This window comes from Lepus europaeus, chromosome X, assembly GCF_033115175.1.
Source record: "Lepus europaeus isolate LE1 chromosome X, mLepTim1.pri, whole genome shotgun sequence".
Taxonomy (NCBI): Eukaryota; Metazoa; Chordata; class Mammalia; order Lagomorpha; family Leporidae; genus Lepus; species Lepus europaeus.
This window is the reverse complement of record NC_084850.1, coordinates 112,178,909-112,198,479: the sequence shown is the minus strand read 5'-3', so window position 1 is coordinate 112,198,479 and position 19,571 is coordinate 112,178,909. Positions and strand designations below refer to the sequence as shown.

The 19,571-nt window shown below is 35.9% G+C and overlaps 1 protein-coding gene across 1 annotated transcript in view; it reads left to right on the top strand.

The window, feature by feature from the left end:
• The window catches only part of CFAP47 (cilia and flagella associated protein 47), a 380,737-nt gene that overhangs the window by 337,299 nt on the left and 23,867 nt on the right, over positions 1-19,571 (top strand). Inside the window, exons 61-62 of the mRNA XM_062183128.1 lie at positions 8,292-8,463; positions 11,216-11,377. Of these exons, the coding sequence (XP_062039112.1) occupies positions 8,292-8,463; positions 11,216-11,377 (334 nt within the window). The remainder of the gene's footprint in view (positions 1-8,291; positions 8,464-11,215; positions 11,378-19,571) is intronic.

Here is a 19,571-nt window from a genome sequence, read left to right as displayed (position 1 = left end):
AACTAAAATGTATTAAAAAATTCACTTCATCCTAAATAATCAGGGCCTTAAGAAAGCTACCACATCACTTTTGGAACTTTGAAACTTGTATTAAGTAAGCAATCTTCTCAAACAACTCTTGAAAATATGACTTTTGATATGGTACTTATTGTGCTGCTTAATTTCCTTTAATGACAGAAAAGAATGTTTAATATTGAAAATAACTATATGGAAGGTTTATGGGCTCATCTTTACCTTTATTTCTCTTTAAAATATCTTTTTTTATCTGATCAATATGACCAAACTCAATAAGCTCATCTATTTTTTGATTAAATATATTTTAATTTGTGATTCTTCTTTTTTGTTCTCTTGAGCTGTTACTATACATAAGGAGACTAGATAAACCCCCTCTCATCTTCAACATTTTCCCTGTCTCCTTGGTGCCTGAATAATTGTAAACTGACCTCATCCTCTCCTTAAAGGCATGTAGCAATAACTTGGTTCCTTTCCCTGCCCATATTCCAAGAGCATAACCAATGCTTGCACTCTCTCTGTCTTCCTACTTGCCCCTCCTTCCCAATGTATTATGTTATGAAGGCACAAATCTGACCAGAAAGTCTGAATTCCATTTGTCTTTGCAATAGACAAAATAATGCCCGCTCCTTCCCCCTCATGTGTAATTTAATTACAGTTTACACAGCACATTAAATAATGTCCAAAACAGTTTTATTCTCTATTCAATTTTTCTTGCTTCCTACTATCTCTTAAATCCTTTATGGTGAAAATTAAAGTACTAAAGTTTGGCTTGGACCCTGCTAGGGATTTAGGAGTGACAATCAATCACCAAATTATCTTCTCACATCTGAGTTTAAAGCCAACTGAAAATCAAATATAGAAATAGGCAGGGAGCTGGCGCTGTGGCATAGCTGTTAAAGCCCCACCTGCAGTGCCGGCATCCCATATGGGTGCTGGTTCGTGTCCCGGCTACTCCATTTCTGATCCAGCTCTATGCTATGGCCTGGGAAAACAGTGAAGGATGGCCCAAGTCCTTGGGCCCCTGAACCCACATGGGAGACCCAGAAGAAGCTCCTGGCTTCAGATCCGCACAGCTCCAGCCATTGTGGCCAACTGGGGAGTGAACCAGCAGATGGAAGACCTCTCTCTGTGTAACTCTGGCTTTCAAATAAATAAATAAATCTTTTAAAAAAAGAAATAGATAGAAATAAATTACGCTAGTTTTGTTAATTCTAAGGATGAATTGGAAAGTTGACTAGGATCTTTGGACCCATTTGGGCTTATGTCTTTCACCATGAGTGCATTCATGCCAAACTGGTCAGTTGTAGATTTTCTGCAGGGACAAACAACCCATACAATGAGGGAGAAAAAAGTGTGAATCTTGGACTCAAGACATTGGGAAAAAAAGGAAAAGGGTCTGCCCATCTGCTCGTCTGCTATCTTTTCCCTAAATGTCACTGATATGTTGCTTTCATCCTATGGCAAGTTATGATGGAAGAGGCGGATTGAAGCTGAGATTTTTTTTTTCCCTATGTTTTTCCCTTCCTTTCCCTTCCCATGTTTTTCCCTTCTTCCCTAACATAGGCTTCTTTAAGTAAACTTGATATATAGAAGGTAATAATTCTAAGATTCTCTTCCCATCCGCCTCTTTCTCTTTTTTTACTTTATTAAAATACTGAGTTTATTTCACATGTATGTTTTTGTCTCCCCACCATTTCTACGTCTGACCACTGCTACTACTGTGCCCTGTCATAACATTTCACACATACTTAAAACCAAGCAAAGGGTGGTATTCCATCTTTAAAACTAAGCAGGCATTTTGGACAACACATTGGCCTGGACATTTATCAAACATGGTAGGGAAAGTTCTCACTCTGCATGATAAAAAGGACAGCCAGCTACCACTGTTACAGAAATGAAATAAGATGGAAAATTTTAACAAACTGATTAAACTATTTTCTTAAGGGGACTTCTTCCACTGCCAAAGATCTTGAATAGCCTCTTGGTCAGTCATCGGAAGCAACATAATTGATGAATTTGTCTTCCACTTTGAGAAGAGACCATCACCTTTTTCTATGCTTTCTTTTTGCATGCTTTCCTTAATGTCTTCTGCAGAACTAGATCATTTTGGTATTTTTAGATGTTTCCTGTTTCTTGAAGGACTCTTGACCTTTTGATCTTGGTGTTGATGGTTTTGGGTCTTTTCCATTCTGGTTTGATTTTTGTGCATTTTTGGCTGGGGTATCATGTATGGCTTTCTTCATTGGCTTTTTTCTTCAGTTTCCTCATCATCAGAATCATCATTGTCATCATCTTCATCTTCATCAACATTCTCTCTTTATCTTTATCATATCTGTTCCTTGAGTCCAACAAAACTACCAAACCTTGTAAAATGAAAAGACAAGGACCTCTCTGCTGTGTTCACTCCGATTCATCACTTTAATATCTTTATCATTTAACAACAATGGAGCAAGCATATTTGCTACCAGGTATTATTGCCCAACCCCAGAGATGATAAAAAATATAGCAAGACATAGACTCTGTTGTTAAGGGAATCAAAACATTATCTATTCGACCTGTTGTATTAATATATCTGTACTATTTAAATCAACCCATATCACCCTACCTTCCCCATAATCATGAATTAGGCCATAGCCAGAAAATTTATTTGAGGTCAAATCTTCATCAGTAGTTCACAAAAATTTTTAGAGAAAGGGAGGCAGTGACAAAAAGAAATCCATTCAAAATATAAGCACAATAATCATTACATCAAAAGATAGAAAACTGTCTATTCTGAGTAGATAAGAACTTCACTTGTGTACAAAAAAATTTTACTAGTTGCCTATACACACTTCAAGTTACTGATGATAGAAGTCATTTTTTATTTTTATTAGGAATTGAATAGCCCTTTTTGTGGCTGTAGTTATTGTAAATATATTTTAACTTTTTTGCCAATATTAAAACTGATTTATGTACCATTATATAGTATTACATCATTCTACATTTGTTTATATATTTACTTTTACCAATGAGGTTTATAATGTCATGTTTTTGTATTGCTGATGAGTATACTTTGATTTCAAGTTGAACTCTCTATTAGTACTTCACACAAAGCAAGTCTAGTAGTGACAGTTCAAGTTTACTTTTTTCTTGGAGAGTCTTTATATGTTTTTCATTTGTAAAGAACAGTTTTGTCATATATAGTTCTTTGGTTATAATTTTTTCTCAATGTTTTGAATATACTATACCACTTTCATTAGCCTACAAAATTTCTACTGAGATATCATAGTCTTATGGAGGTCCACTTTTGTGATGAGTCCATTTTCTCTTGCTATTTCAAAACTATCTTTGCTTTTGGCTTTTGACAGTTTAATTATGTGTCTCAGTGTAGGCCTGGTGCCTGGAGGAACCAGGGTCCAAGGGGGCAGGCCAAACAATAAGACCTATGGCAAGATTGAATGTATGCTTTACTCTTTGTCCCCTCATTTGACAACTCCTGAGTTGAAGGACTTTCTCTCAGCACTGAGCTGTATGGGCTGAATTCTGGAACTCTTATGAAGGTATTTTTATCTACTAATGTTTCTAAAATTAGTGTTTCTGTGAGGGAATGAGAGATGGAAATTCCTGTTCAATACTTTATTGACAACACTCCCTCAGGTGTCTCCTAGAGAAGAATAGAATTTTCTTCCAATAATGAATTTGCTACTGTAGTTCCAAGTTCTGTTGACTTTTATCTTTGAAGCTGTTACGTGTATTATAGGAAAAAATAATTATTGGGACACATTTTTCAGAAACCTGCACTTTAATGCATTTTTAAATATTTTTAAAGATTTATTATTATTTATTTGAAAGAATTATAGAGAGGCAGTAGCAGAAAGAGAGAGAGAGAGAGAGAGGATCAAGAGAAAGATCGAGATCTTCCATCCACTGGTTCACTCCCCAAATGGCCACAATGGCCAGAGCTGGGCTGATTTGAATTCAGGAGCCTGGAACTTCTTCCGGATCTCCCACATGGATGTGGGGTCCCAAGGACTTGGGCCATCTTCTACTGCTTTCTCAGGTGCATTAGGAGAGAGCTGGATTGGAAGTGGAGCAGCTGGGACATGAATCAGCACGCATATGGGATGCTGGCACTTTACACACTACACCTCAGTACTGTCCCCATGTTGATGACTTTTATTTCACATGTTCATTGCCTCATCAAACTCAAACTCCTCATCCCCCATGCATGGGAGCCCTTTCCTCTGGCCGCCAGTCTGTTAAACAGCAACACATAGACTGCTGCTGTCACAGTAACTGAGGCAACAGGCAATTTCTCCACTGTTACCATCATTATTTTCCTTCTTTGTTGATGTCCTCACACTAAATAGCCTTATGCACAGAAATCTGCATTTTTACAAATTGATGAGCAGGATGGGCATTTGGCCTACTGGTTAAGATGCCAGTTAGGATGCTCAGAACCTGTATCAGAGTGCCTGGGCTCTACACTCCTCTCAGGTTCCTGACTCTACCTTCCCGATAACGCAGCCCATTGGGCTCCTGCCACCCAAATGGGAGACCTGGATTGCATTTTTGTCTTCCAACTTTGGCCCAGCATATCTATGGCCAACAGTTGCATGCATTTTGGGAATGAATCAATAGGTTGTAGCTTTCTTTGTATCTCAAATAAATAAATGGATAATTTGTAAAACTTATGGGCTGTGTTTAGCATAAAAGATAGATTTTTATCAATAATTAACTTGCACTGATCTTACTGATATAATTTTTATCCACTCAATCTGCATAAAAGGACTGAATAGATTTTCTCCAAATTAAAAATAGAGCAAAAGGTGTATTGCTTACTTAGTAATATGACTTTGCAAGTAAAATGTAGAAACCATATCAGCTTTGAAACACAATAATTAATCATTTATCATAATTATGTCAAATCTGATTCTGTCCCTCTACCTTAGGGATTTGTATCAATACATTTGAGTTACAGACAAAAATATATGTATAGTTTGAAAAACAGATTTAAAGGGTTCCTACTTGCCTTATCCGTTGACTTCTGTCTGAAAATCCTGTATTTTGTACCAAATGGGACTTTGTATGAATGGAATTACTTGTAGAACAGCCATAGTGACAAGCCTCAACAAGGAGTTAATGCTCCTTAAACTAAAATGAGCTTCTCATTCCATAGTTTAATTATGACACCACCATTCCTATAAAAGTTTCAATAATTAGCCAAAAATAGATGCAGATCTCAACTACAACGAGATATATTTTTTTGAACTTTAATTTAGTAAATATAAATTTCCAAAGTACAATTTATAGATTACAATGGCTTTCCCCCCCATAACTTCCCTCCCACCTACAACCCTCCCCTTTCCTGCTCCCTCTCCCATTCCACTCACATCAAGATTCATTTTCAATTATCTTTATATACAGAAGATCGATTTAGTATACATTAAGTAAAGATTTCATCAGTTTGCACCCACACAGAACATAAAGTGTAAAATACTGTTTGAGTACTAGTTATAGCATTAATTCACATTGGACAACACATTAAGGACAGAGATCCCACATGAGGAATAAGTGCACAGTGATTCCAGTTGTTGACTTAACAAATTGACACTCTTGTTTATGGCGTCAGTAATCTCCCTAGGCTCTAGTCATGAGTTGCCAAGGCTATGGAAGCCTTTTGAGTTCGCCGACTTCAATCTTATTTAGACAAGGTCATAATCAAAGTGGAAGTTCTCTCCTCCCTTCAGAGAAAGGTACCTCCTTCTTTGATGGCCCATTCTTTCTACTGGGATCTCACTCGCAGAGATCACCCCAGTTAGAAAGGCTCACATTCAGAAATCTACGAACAACAGATGCTGGCGAGGATGTGGGGAAAATGGGACACTAACCCACTGTTGGTGGGAATGCAAACTGGTTAAGCCACTATGGAAGTCAGTCTGGAGATTCCTCAGAAATCTGGATATAACCCTATCATACAACCCAGCCATCCCACTCCTTGGAATTTACCCAAAGGAAATTAAATCGGCAAACAAAAAAGCTGTCTGCACATTGTTTATTGCAGCTCAATTCACAAAGGCTAAGACCTGGAATCAACCCAAATGCCCATCAACAGTAGACTGGATAAAGAAATTATGGGACATGTACTCTATAGAATACTATACAGCAGTAAAAAACAATGAAATCCGGTCATTTGCAACAAAATGGAGGAATCTGGAAAACATCATGCTGAGTGAAATAAGCCAGTCCCAGAGAGACAAATATCATATGTTCTCCCTGATCAGTGACAACTAACCAACCACAAAAAAAGAAACCTGTTGAAGTGAAATGGACACTATGAGAAATAGTGACTTGATCAGCTCTTGTCCTGACTGTTGATGTACAATGTAATACTTTATCCATTTTAGTATTTTTTTGTTCTAGTTAATACTATTGGTTGAACTCTTTAATTAACACACAATTATTATTAGGTGTTTAAATTTAACTGAAAAGTGATCTCTGTTAAATATAAGAGTGGGAATAAGAGAGGGAGGAGAGGTACAATTGGGGACATGCTCAATCTGACTTGCCCCAAATGGTGGAGTTAGAAATGTGCCAGGGGATTCCAATACAATCCCATTAAGGTGGCATGTACCAATGCCATCTCACTAGTCCAAGTGATCAATTTCAGTTCATAATTGATCATACTGATAGGTCTAAGAGTCAAAGGGATCACACAAATAAGATTAGTGTCTGCTAATACTAACTGATAGAATCAAAAAGGGAGAGAACGATCCAACATGGGAAGTGGGATACACAGCAGACTCAGCCCTTAAGGCATTTGGATCTGGCTGAAGAGCCCATGAGAGTATTGTAGGCATGGAAAGCCAAAACATTCTGGCCAAAAAAAAGAGGACCCAGATGCACTTTTTAAAAAATATTTTTATGTTACTTGAATGCAATAGAAACTTTACCTCCCATAAACATTCAAATTCTTAAATGTTATTTTTTCCGTGTGAATTATGAGTTTCTAATGGACATTGCCAAATACCATGCTCAGAACAAAGATACTTTATATATGTAGACACATTGATTTTGCAACAACAATGCACAGTTATTGAGAGAAACAAATTTCTGATATTGTCAACAGCATGAAAACAATCCATTTAGGAGGTCAAAGATTCATTTTTATGTGTGGAAAAGAAAAAAAAACAGATTTTGAAAGTGTGTGGGTCAGTCTCCAACATTGTACATTAATACATTTGATGAATAATCATTAAATGCGATTTGAACTTGTCATAGTTAAGCTATTTTTTAGAATTCAGTAGCAGAAATAAAAATCAACTTCTTCTAAAAGATGTCTGTAAGGATTGCTTAGAGAAAGCTGTCAGTTCTGAATGAATACAATATAATTTGAAGATCATTTTCATCTTTATACACCAGAGGCAGACTTTAAAATTAGCTTAGTTTTGAACCTAGTCAAGTCAAGATTCTCTAATCTCTCCTTCATGGTCTACATGCAACAAACATCTTTGAAATTTGTTTGATCTCTTTACATGCAAATGGGAGTAAATTTAATACATGTTTATACCATTTGCCTACATGCTAGTTCTAGATTTAATATATTTTTCATGTGCAGTCCACAAAATTCTATTATTTAACTCTGGTATCCTACTGGTTAATAAAATATTATTAAAGACATTGTCTATAATACTTCACAACTAAAACATAAAGAGCATACTCTTTGAACAAAATGTATCAAAAATTGAAAATTCTGCCCTGGTAATTTGAGATACTGTTTCAGATTATTTAAACTTAATTGAATTTTAAGGCTTTTTCTTTTTAAATTTCAAGTCTATAGGCATTTAATAAATTCATTATATAGAATACATATCATATTGTTTCTACATTATGGTTAATATTGATTACTCATTTCCATTTGATTTTTCCTGCTCTACAGATTCTAATGGTGATAATTAATTTCTATTTTTTATTCATTCACATATTTATCAACTTTTAATAAAAGTATACGAAGCACTATCATACAGGGGGACTTTGAGAGGTTCATGGAAAACTGAACTATAATACAAATTTATTTGGTGCAAAAAGTTTTGAAATTCATGCATATTTTTTAAATATACACATTTCAAAATACACTTTTTGAAGGCTTCTCATATTACCTGGCAATTCAGTAGGCATTATGGTACAAAACTAACACATAATCTCATCCTTCATCTAACTATCCATTTATGATTAACTTGATGCCCAATATCTGCATATTAATTAATTGAAGCATATTTTCATCTTGATTTTCTTAGAAATACCTAAAAGATATGAATTTGAATATGAAATTCTATATGAATCTGAAAATATGAAGTCTAACTTGACATCCTGTGTGTCTTTATATCTGATCAAGAAATCTTATAATATCAAGAAAGAAGCAATAACATTAATCTTCTGTCTGAAATTTACACCAAAAAGACCATTGAGGTAAATGTGTTTTGTTTCTTCCTTTCTTTAAAATTTTTATTGCTCATTTTAACTGAATAATGTTGCTTTTTTTCCCCATCTTTCAATATTTGAATATTATTTGTTTGATGCTGTTGAGAAAAATATTTGAAACTAGGTGATTTCTGGATACCAAGCTATGAAAATTATTCTAATGAGAAAAAATAGTTCAGATGATTGGAAATCATATTTCATTTAAGAATTATAAGATTTCTAAGGTTGTTAGGATATCATATTAACAAAAGAGAACTATGTTTTGTGAAATTTTGAAAAGAAAAACTAACTTGATGATGTACTTGGGAGCATCAAAAAGATATTTAAAATTAGAAGATGTTTATTTTACTGAAGAAATTTTTGACATCCACTCAGGTTTTTCATGAACTTTTTGAAACCATTTGTATGGTGGCAACATGATACCACATTGATACAACTTCTCAGAACCATTTCAAATGATAAAAATATTTAAACCATATTGTGCATTGCAACTGCTTTCATTAGCCTTGATCACTCAATATCATACCATTTTGGGGCTGGCGCTGTGGCACTGCAGGTTAATGCCCTGGCCTGAAGCGCTGGTATCCCATATGGGTGCTGGTTCAAGACCTGGCTGCTCCACTTCTGATCCAGCTCTCTGCTATGGCCTGGGAAAGCAGTAGAAGATGGCCCAAATCTTTGGGCCCCTGCACCTGCGTTGGAGACTGGTAAGAAGCTCCTGGCTCCTGACTTCAGATCCACTCATCTCCAGCCATTGCAGCCAATTGGGGAGTGAACCTTCAGATGGAAGGCCTCTCTCTCTCTCTCTCTCTCTCTCTGCCTCTCTTCCTCTCTCTCTGTAACTCTGACTTTCAAATAAATAAATAAATCTTTAAAAAAATATGTCATACCATTTCACAGCCCCTTAGGAATACGTAAGTGGATCTATGAGAATAGTGGGCTTTGGGTATCTGGCATTGGGGAAAACTCACCTAGAGTATATTTACTTTTGGGACAACTTATATTTAGCACCTAGAAATACTATATGCTATGCAACATCTGAAATAGGGCTTTTAGTGTATGCAGAGACACTGATAAGAACCACAATATACACAAAATATAAAATTCAATCTGGCAAAGAAAAAATAGTTAAAAGTATTACTTGTGGTTTTGATTATTTCTTTTTTTTTTTTTTATTTTTTGACAGGCAGAGTGGACAGTAGAGGGAGACAGAGAGAAAGGTCTTCCTTTTTGCCGTTGGTTCACCCTCCAATGGCCGCCGCGGTAGGCGCGCTGCGGCCGGCGCACCACGCTGATCCGATGGCAGGAGCCAGGTGCTTATCCTGGTCTCCCGTGGGGTGCAGGGCCCAAGAAATTGGGCCATCCTCCACTGCACTCCCTGGCCACAGCAGAGAGCTGGCCTGGAAGAGGGGCAACCTGGACAGGATCGGTGCCCCGACCGGGACTAGAACCCTGTGTGCCGGCGCTGCAAGGCGGAGGATTAGCCTGTTAAGCCAAGGCGCCGTCCATTGATTATTTCTAAAGTTCACCTGTGCATTTCATGTAGCTGTACATGTTTAAACTGGATATGAATATGTGGTTCAATAACTAGGACACCAGAGTCATTTTCAGGAAGCAGGAATAAACCAACAAAAATACACTATGAATGTTGATATTGATTTGATTGACTTTGATCTTTTTCAAGTTCATTGTTTTCTGTTTCTTTTCTAGTATTTTTCTTTTCTTTTTAAAGAATTATTAATTATTTGAAAGTCAGAGTTACAAAGGGAGAGAGAGAAAGAGAAAGAGATCTCCCATCTGATGGTTTATTCCCCAAATGGCTGCAGTGGCCAAGGGCTGAGCCAGGCAGAAACCAGGAGCCAGGAACTTCATTAAGGTCTCCCTCATGGGTGGCAAGGGCCCAAGCATTCAGGCCATCTTCCGTTGCTTTTCATAAGCCATTAGCTGGGAGCTGGATCCAAAGTAGAGCAGCTAAGACCTGAACTGGCACTCTTATGGGATGCTGGCATCGGCTTTACCCACTGCACCACAACACCGGACTCTCTTTGTTAGTATTTTTCACTTTTACCTTGGTATCTTATTAATTTGATGATATGACAATTACTGTAATATTGTTTTATAAACATTTATTTATTTATTTATTTATTTATTTGAAAGGCAGAGTTACCAAGAGAGAGGGAGAGACAGAGAGAGAGAGAGATCTTCCATCTGCTGTTTCACTCCCCAAATGGCCACAAAGGCCAGGGCTGTGCCATACCGAAGCCAGAGCTAGATGCTTCATCCAGCTCTCCCATGTGGGAGCAGGGGCCCAAGCCCTTGGTCCATCTTCTGCTGCTTTCCCAGGGACATTAACAAGGAGCTGGATCTGAAGTGGAGCAGCTGGGAATAGAACCAGCCCCCATATGGGATGTTGACATTGAGGTGGCAGCTTAACCTGCTACATGCAGAACCAACCTTTAAGTTTTCATTTTTGAAATCCTTCAATTTGAGTCAATTATATGGGGTTTTTTAGGCATTCACAGAAAATATAATTTCTGTATGTAAAACAAGAGTGGAAAACACTTTCTTACAGGACTTCATTTTGCAAGAAAATCTCCCAAAGTAACTATTAGCCTAGAACTTGGGCCCATTTGCTGAAACCATAAGATTTACTTACATTTTGAACTTAGATAAGGGTTTACTATCTTCATTCCCTTTGCTTGCTTTCCTGTAGCACTTACTAAATTTTTTTGTGTTCAAGGGCTCATATTACACTGAAAATAGAGTGCCTAACACAAGGAATTTGGAAGTTTCCCATGATGTTGATTGCTACTGAGCCTGATGTGGATGACGTCATTAACATTAAAGGTGTTGGTTTATTTAAGGAATCTGTTGTTAACTTCAGGCTGACAAGTCAGACAAGGTAATATATCAAACAAAATTATGTAAACTCGTTTTGTGAGTATAATTTATGCTGAGCTATGGCATGAAATTTAAGAAGGAAAATCTGGTAGATAATATTTTGCTGATTAAACCAGGACAGTATGCATCTATGACTTAAAACTTTATAAACTTTATAAATTTTGACTTAAAAATTGGAAAATAGGGCATACAAGAGTGAAGACCAAAAGAAGCAAAAGTAAACAATTAGATCCTGAAATTTAGGATAATATTTCAATTTTTACAAAGGATGATTCAATGTATCTTTTCAAAAACAAATGGATTATTTTGAAGTAGTAGTGTAGGAATACCAAATGGTTTAGTTAAGTAGAGATGATTTGGTAAGTACCTCAATTCTGTTTTCTCTCTTATTTCCCTATTCAACCATAGCTGTCTGTGTTATATTTGTGATAACATGGACCATATGACAATACTTTGAAGAGTCCAACATATAAGAATATTTTAAAGCTTCTCTGAGATACACATACATAGCATTCATCCACTGTAAATCTCAATAATTTTTTGAAATTATATATTTTGTAGCCATAACTACTTTCTAACTTTAGAACTTTTCCATTTCCTCCACAGATTTTTCTCAGGTTCCTTTGCAGTCAACTCCCAGTCCCACATGCTGTCTCATACAACTACCAATTTGCATTCTGTCTCTATAGTCTTCCCTTTTCTGGATATTTCACAAAATGAAGTCATGTAATATGTCTTCTTACACTGTCCTTGTCTAAATTTCAGTAGTGTTCATGCCTAAGCAGCTCTCAATTTCCAGGGTATTGAAATAGTTGTTTTAAGTAGTTGTCTGGTTTTCTAAGTGCTGTTGGGGGACTAAATTAGTTTATTTCACTCATTCAACTGGGAGAGAATTCTGCAAAGTGTATTTTAAATATACTGTAGTTGCATATAAATTTTCAGGGAAAATGATCTGCTGCTAGTCACTCTGATTTTTTTCAGTATAGAGCTTGTGTAGGTCAGATCATTTTTAATAATGCTGAGATTTTTCTACTCAACACAAGGAGCTAAGTTTTGATGAGTGGAGAAATAAGTGGTTCATACTACTGAGTCATAGTGAGCATACAACCCATTTATGCTGCACAAGACCTGAGAAATAGGAATATGAGAAGGAAGTACTTAACTTACTGGTTATCTTCATTTCTACAACTGGTAACTTGACTGCCTGTGGGTCATTATGGCTCAGGATGCTCCCTGCATTTTCTGTAGACATGAACTTTACAAAGCACTGGGTATGCATAAATACATTCTGTGTTACTTATATCAAATAAATGGTAAACAATTAAATGATACAGTAGTTAAAGAATGGCTCAACAATGCTATAAGCATCTATTGTATTTCAAGCCAGATGAAGCAAGGCTTTATAGTTAGGTTGACCACAAAGTTCACTATCCAAAGAAGGACTTTTTGGAGGATAAAATAAGACTCAATTAATAATTGGAGTTGACAGTAAGGTAAACTGGGGCAAATCCTAGCAAGCTAGCTGTCGCAATTACTGGTTTTTTTTTTAAATAAATATTTATTTATTTATTTAAAAAGCAGAGTGACAGAGATGAGGAGATAGATCTAACTGCTGATTCACTTCTTCAGTGCTCACAACAGCCAGGTCTGTGCTAGGCTGAAGTCAGGAGCCAAGAACTCCATCCCTAGGGTGGCAGGGGCCCAAATGCTTGGGCCATCTTCCACTGCCTCCCCAGATGTACTAACATGGAGCTGGATAGAAAGCAAAGCACCTGGTGCTGGAGCCAGTACTCTGATATGGGATGCCAGCATTGAAAGTGGTGGCTTAACCCTCTATGCCACAATGCCAGTCTGACAATTACTGTTCTTACATGCCCTAACAAAATATTTGTTGATCCAAAGAGTAATGGCAAGTCATCAAACATTTTTTCACGTGTTTACTCACCTTAGGTATCTGGTTTTTTCTAAAATATTGGCTCATTTCTTGCCCATTTTGTAATTGGATGTATTTTATTTTGTCACTTTGTTTTGAATCTTTTTAAATATATTCTTGATATTTAAACCTCTTAACAGGAATTTTCATGGTGCTAGAGTTTTCCATTTTGATGAAGTGGAATTTATAATTTCTTTCTTTTATATAACATCCTTCTTCTGTCATGTATTAGAACTCTTCATCTGGCACTAAATCCTAAATACTTTCTCCTGTGTTCTCTTTCAAACTTTTTTTAGTGTTTTCAAACTTGACATGATCGATTATAAATTAATCATATGTGGTACATGAGTAAGGTTAAGATTTATTATATTATTATATTATTTATTACTTTACCTATGGTGTCTAACAATATTTACCCTCCCTTGGGTAGATTTTTGCAAATTGTCAAAAATCAAGTGGATGTATGTATGTATATATGCAATCTATATATATATATATATTCATATATATTTATCCACCTCCATATGTATGTGTGTATATATATATATATATATGGTCTAATTGGGGTTTATATTCTGTTCCATTTATCCTCTGCCAAAATCATACTCAGGTAGAGTGTTACCTTTCACTCTATTCTTCATTTTCAAAGTTATTTTAGCTCTTCTAGTTCTATTATTTTTTAAGGAAATTTAAGTATACAAAAAATCTTGTTTTATTTTCAATGGAATGTATTAAATCTGTGAATCAAACTGCTGACATTCAAAAACTTTGCTATTTTACTAGATACTTTATTTACTGTATCATAGTACATCTCTCCATTTACTTAGGTCTTCTTTGATTTCTTTCTGTAGTATTTTATAATTTTCATCTTGTACACCCTATAAAGTTTGATACATTTGTACACAGAAATTTCATTGTTGGAGTGGTTATAAATGATGCTTTTAATTTTAGTCTCCACATACTTATTTCAAGTATACAGAGGTACAATTGATATTTGTATGCTTAGATTGAATCTTCTGAATTTGATGAATTGTTATTCATTCTACATACATTTTTTATTAAATTTTTAAATTTATATTAATGGAACAAATTTCATGTATCTCATACATACAGTTTAAGGAACATAATGACACTTCCTACCCCATCCTCGCTCATTCCCACCCTTCCTCCTACTTCCTTTCTTATTTTTCTTTTAAGTTTAGCAGTAATATACTTTTTTTTCTTTGAGAGCAAGTTTTGTCATTAATTGAGGAAGCACCTAAGGAAACAGGCAATGTCATTGGGTCTTTAGGCTTAGCATTGATTTTTTAAAAATATTTATTTATTTATTTGGGCCGGCGCCGCAGCTCAATTGGCTAATCCTCCGCCTTGCGGCACCAGCACACCGGGTTCTAGTCCCAGTCGGGGCGCTGGATTCTGTCCTGGTTGCCCCTCTTCCAGGCCAGCTCTCTGCTGTGGCCAGGGAGTGCAGTGGAGGATGGCCCAAGTTCTTGGGCCCTGCACCCGCATGGGAGACCAGGATAAGCACCTGGCTCCTGCCTTCAGATCAGTGCGGTGCACCGGCCGCAGCACGCCGGCCGCGGCTGCCGTTGGAGGGTGATCCAATGGCAAAGGAAGACCTTTCTCTCTGTCTCTCTCTCTCGCTGTCCACTCTGCCTGTCAAAAAAAAATTTATTTATTTATTTGAAAGACATTCACAAAGAGAGAAGGACAAGCAGAGAGAAAGGGACATCTTCCATCTGCTGGTTCGTTCTTCAAATGGCCACAATGGCCATGCTCAGCCAGATTGAAGCCAGGAGCCAGGAATTTCATCCCAGTCTTCCACATGGGTGACAGGGGCCCAAGTACTTCCTTCCCAGGCACATTTGTAAGGAACTGGATTGGAAGCAGTGCAGCCAAGACTGAAATCAGCATTCTGATATGGGATACCACATTATAAGCCACAGCTTAGCCGACTGTGCTACAATGCCGGCCCAATAGTGTTGTTTTTTCCTTCCTTGGCATTTCCTACTCAGATAATCATGTCTTCCACAAATTGGGACAGTTACATTTCTTCATTTCCAAACCATACTGCATTTCCTTTTATGCCTTATGTTACTGGCTAAAACTTCCAGTAATACACTGAATAAGAGTGATGAGTGTGAACATTGCTTTTTCCCAAACTTATGTGGAACACATTCAGCCTTTCACCATTACTTATGATGTTAGCTATACTATTTTTAAGGTGATTTCTATCAAGTTGAGGGTGTTGCTCCTTTCGTATTATGTTCCTAGTACTGCAGAAACAAATTACTGTGGCTTTCAACAATACAAATTTATTATTTCACAGTTCTGGAGACTATAAGTTAGAAATCAAGATATCAATGGTACAAGACTTTCTCTCTAGGCTATAAGGGAGAGTCTGGTCCATACCCTTCAGCTCCTAGTGTCACTGGCAATCATGGGGGTCCATTGTCTTGTACATATGACACTCCAACCTCTGCCTCCACCATTATATGAAATACTTCCTTTGTGTCCCTCTCCATGTCTCTTTTCCTTGTCATCTAAAGATGTCAGTCATCTTGTACAAGGGCTTCCTCTCACCCAGGATAATCTCTTCTTAACTTGATTATATCTGTCATGGTGCTATTTTAAAATGTGGTCATATTCACAGGCATTGGAGATGAGTACTTCAACATGTCTTTTGGGGAACACAGGTCCCAATTTCTTTATTTCTATTTTCCTGAGTCTTTTCCAAGAAGGGATATTGATTTTTTTTTCAAATTCTTCTTCTGCAACAATTGATAATATCACAATATTTTTCTTTTACAACTTGTTGATATGGTAGATTACATTGATCAAACTTCAAGTACATATTGAACTAGATTTGCATTTCTAGGATAAACCTTAGTCTTGGAATATATATATATATATGTATATATTTAGAATATATTTCTTTTTATACATTAATTCATTGGAGTTGCTATAATTTGGTTATCATTTTTGTGCCTATGTTCCTAAGAGTTATTGGATAATAATTTTCCTTTTAAGATTTTTTATTAGTTATTTCTGTATCATTTTCTCTTTATGTATGAATTTACACTTGGGTAGTGCCAAAATTAGCTGGAAAATATTCATTCTTTTTTTCCATTTTTTGGAAGGTAATATTTAGGCTTGGTTATAATTCTTTAAATGTATTATTTGGTGAAATCATCTAGGTCTGAAGATTTATTTCACAGCTTTTTAAAATTATGTATTGATTACTCTAGTGATTACATGCCTACCTACCCAGATTATTTATTTCATATTGGGTGAGAATTTATAATTTGTGCTTTTCAAACAATTGTTTCATTTCTTCTGTATTGTCAAATTTATGCATGTAGAGTTGTTCCTAACATCCTCTTATTGTTCTGCTGATATCTGTGTGATATCCCTCCTTTTATTCCCAGTGTTGGTAATTTGCAGTTATTCTCTCTTTTTTTAAATTTTTTGCCAGGCAGAGTTGTACAGTGAGAGAGAGAGAGAGAGGGAGAGGGAGAGAGAGAGAGAGAGAGAGAGAGAGAGAGAGAGAGTGAGTTATAGACAGTGAGAGAGAGACAGAGAGAAAGGCCTTCCTTCCATTGGTTCATTCCCCTAATGGCCGCTATGGCCGGTGCTGCACCAATCTGAAACCAGGAGCTGGGTACTTCCTCCCGGTTTCCCTTGCGAGTGCAGAGACCCAAGCACTTGGGCCATCCTCCACTACCTTCCCAGGCCACAGCAGAGAGCTGGACTGGAAGAGGAGGAACCAGGACTAGTACCCGGCGTCCCAACCGGGACTAGAACTGGGACTAGAACCCGAGGTGCCGGCACCACAGGCAGAGGATTAGCCAAGTGAGCCACGGCGCAGGTCCTGCAGTTATTCTGTTTTATCACTGCTAATTGTGTTGGTGTTTTCCAGTTTTGTTGGACTTTTTTTTAAAAAAGCTTTCGGTTTCACCTGTTTTTCTCTATTATTATTCTGTTTTAGTTTTAATTGACTTCTGGTCTTTTGTTTTCTTTCATTTATTTGACTGTGATTTTATTTTTATCTTAATTTTCTAATTTCTTGAAGTCAGAGCTTAGTTTATTTATTTGAGGTCTTTCCTTTTCTCTGTTGTAAGTATTTATTGCTATGACATTCCTTTTTTTGCTATTTTAGCAGGAAGACATGAATTTGATATGTATACTTTCACATTTATTCACTTTTAAATGCGTTTTTTATCCTGAGACTTCCTCTTTGACACAGGGTTATTTAGAAGAGTGTCATTTAATTTACAGGTATCTGAGGATTTCCACTGTCTCTTATTGGTTCTTAGTTTGGTTGCATTGTGGTCAGAGAGTATATTCTGCATAAATTTAATCATTTGGCTTCTAAGTATTTGTTTTGTTGGTCAGAGGAGTCCATGGACAAAACTATACCTTAAGAAAACAGAGGAAGATGGAGTGTCCCACAAATATCTATAGGAGCCGGTTGGTTCATGATATCATTCATTTGGTTTGCTTCCTTTGCTGATTTTCTGTTCAGTACTCCTATCAGTTGACAAGAGTGGAATGTTGGTATTGCTGGAAATAATTGTGTATTTGCTAATGCATTTTTGAAGATCTGAAGTTTTTAGTCTATGAATATATACAAATTGTGTGTCTTTTGATGTATTTGTTATTTTATCATTATGTAGTGTCTCTTTCCTCCTACAAGATGTATTAGCTCTGAAGTCTGGTTTATCTGATATTAATATAGTCACTCCATATTTTTATAATAATAAATGTCTATGCATTGTGGTGGTTTTTCTTCCTTCTACTTTTATTCTCCCTATATCATTAAATTGATGTGGACTTCTTGTAGATAGCATATAATTGGATTCTTTTAAAATCAACTGTGTTCATCTCTTAATTTCTATTTATGTGATTTATATAACACATTTAAAGTAGTTATGGATATATTAGGTATTGTTTATGCCATTTTAGTTTTCATTTTCTGCTTGTTCATTTTGTTTCTCGTTCTTCTGTTTCTATTTTATTACCTTATTTTTGGCTTAAGAAAGTTTTAGAATCCATTTTTATGTACCTACAGTGCTTTAATATATCTCTCTGTGTAGTTTGTTTTTAGTAGTTGTCAGCAATATAACATTCAGATAGAACAAATCACAGTCTGCTGCTATAAACATCTTATTACCTCATGAGAAATGTGGAAACCTCACTTTGATTTGTGTCCCTTTATCCTCCCACATTTTAAATGTAAACCTCTTGATTATTTCTACTATACAGATTGAACCCTATGTCTGAAGATGCTGTCATTTTAATTCAATTTTCAAATATACTTTTATAAATTCAGAAGGAAAAATATAGTCTGTTATAACATTTTTACCCATTCCATTGTTTTTCTTCCTTCCTGAAGTCCTAGCCTTTTGTTTTCAATTTTTGTTTGTTTGTTTAAAAAACATTCTTTAGGTATTTAAAGTTAACTCTACTGGTGACAGTCTCTCACCTAAGGTTGTTGTCTTTATTTATCCTTCACTGTTGAAGAATGCTTTTGCTAAATATAAAATTCATGATTCAGAATCCTTTTCTTTCAGGATTTGAAAAATATTGTGTCACTTCTTTCTGACTCTCGGGATTTATTAGGAAAAATCTGTTGTCATTTGGGTTTTTGTTCCCCAATAAATGACATTTCCTTCTCTCTAACCTCTTTCAAGATGTTTTCTTAACTAGTTTTCAGAAGTTTGATTATAATGTGCTGGACTGTGTAATCTGCTATCCTTAGCTTGAATTCAGTGAGGGGTGGAATGCAGGCTCTCTTGTTCAGTGCTAGGCATGCCAGGGATGCTTTATAAGTATATTCTAGAAGAAGGAAAATCTCTATGGTTTAAATGATAGGTAAAAAATTACTCAGCAATGTCTTCAGTGATTATTGAATATAAATTTCCATTAAAGTACACTTAGGGACAAAATAGAATTGTAGCATATTTATTGTTTCTGGAGAACACTGCATATTTATTTCTTTATTATTCCTAATCAGAGATCTTGTGAAAGTCTTTTAAAACTATTTATTAAAGATTAGTCATTTTTGCTATGGAAATTTACACCCTAATTTACTTTATAAAACCATTAGGACAATATATTTGGAGTCTTTTCAAAGCAAATTATTCATAGTAATCAAAAGAAGTTTTAAATAGACTAACCAGTTTAAAATGCACACAGATATGCACATGATTAGAGCTCTATTAATTTATTAAGAATAAATGTTCTAGTAATTTATTAAGAA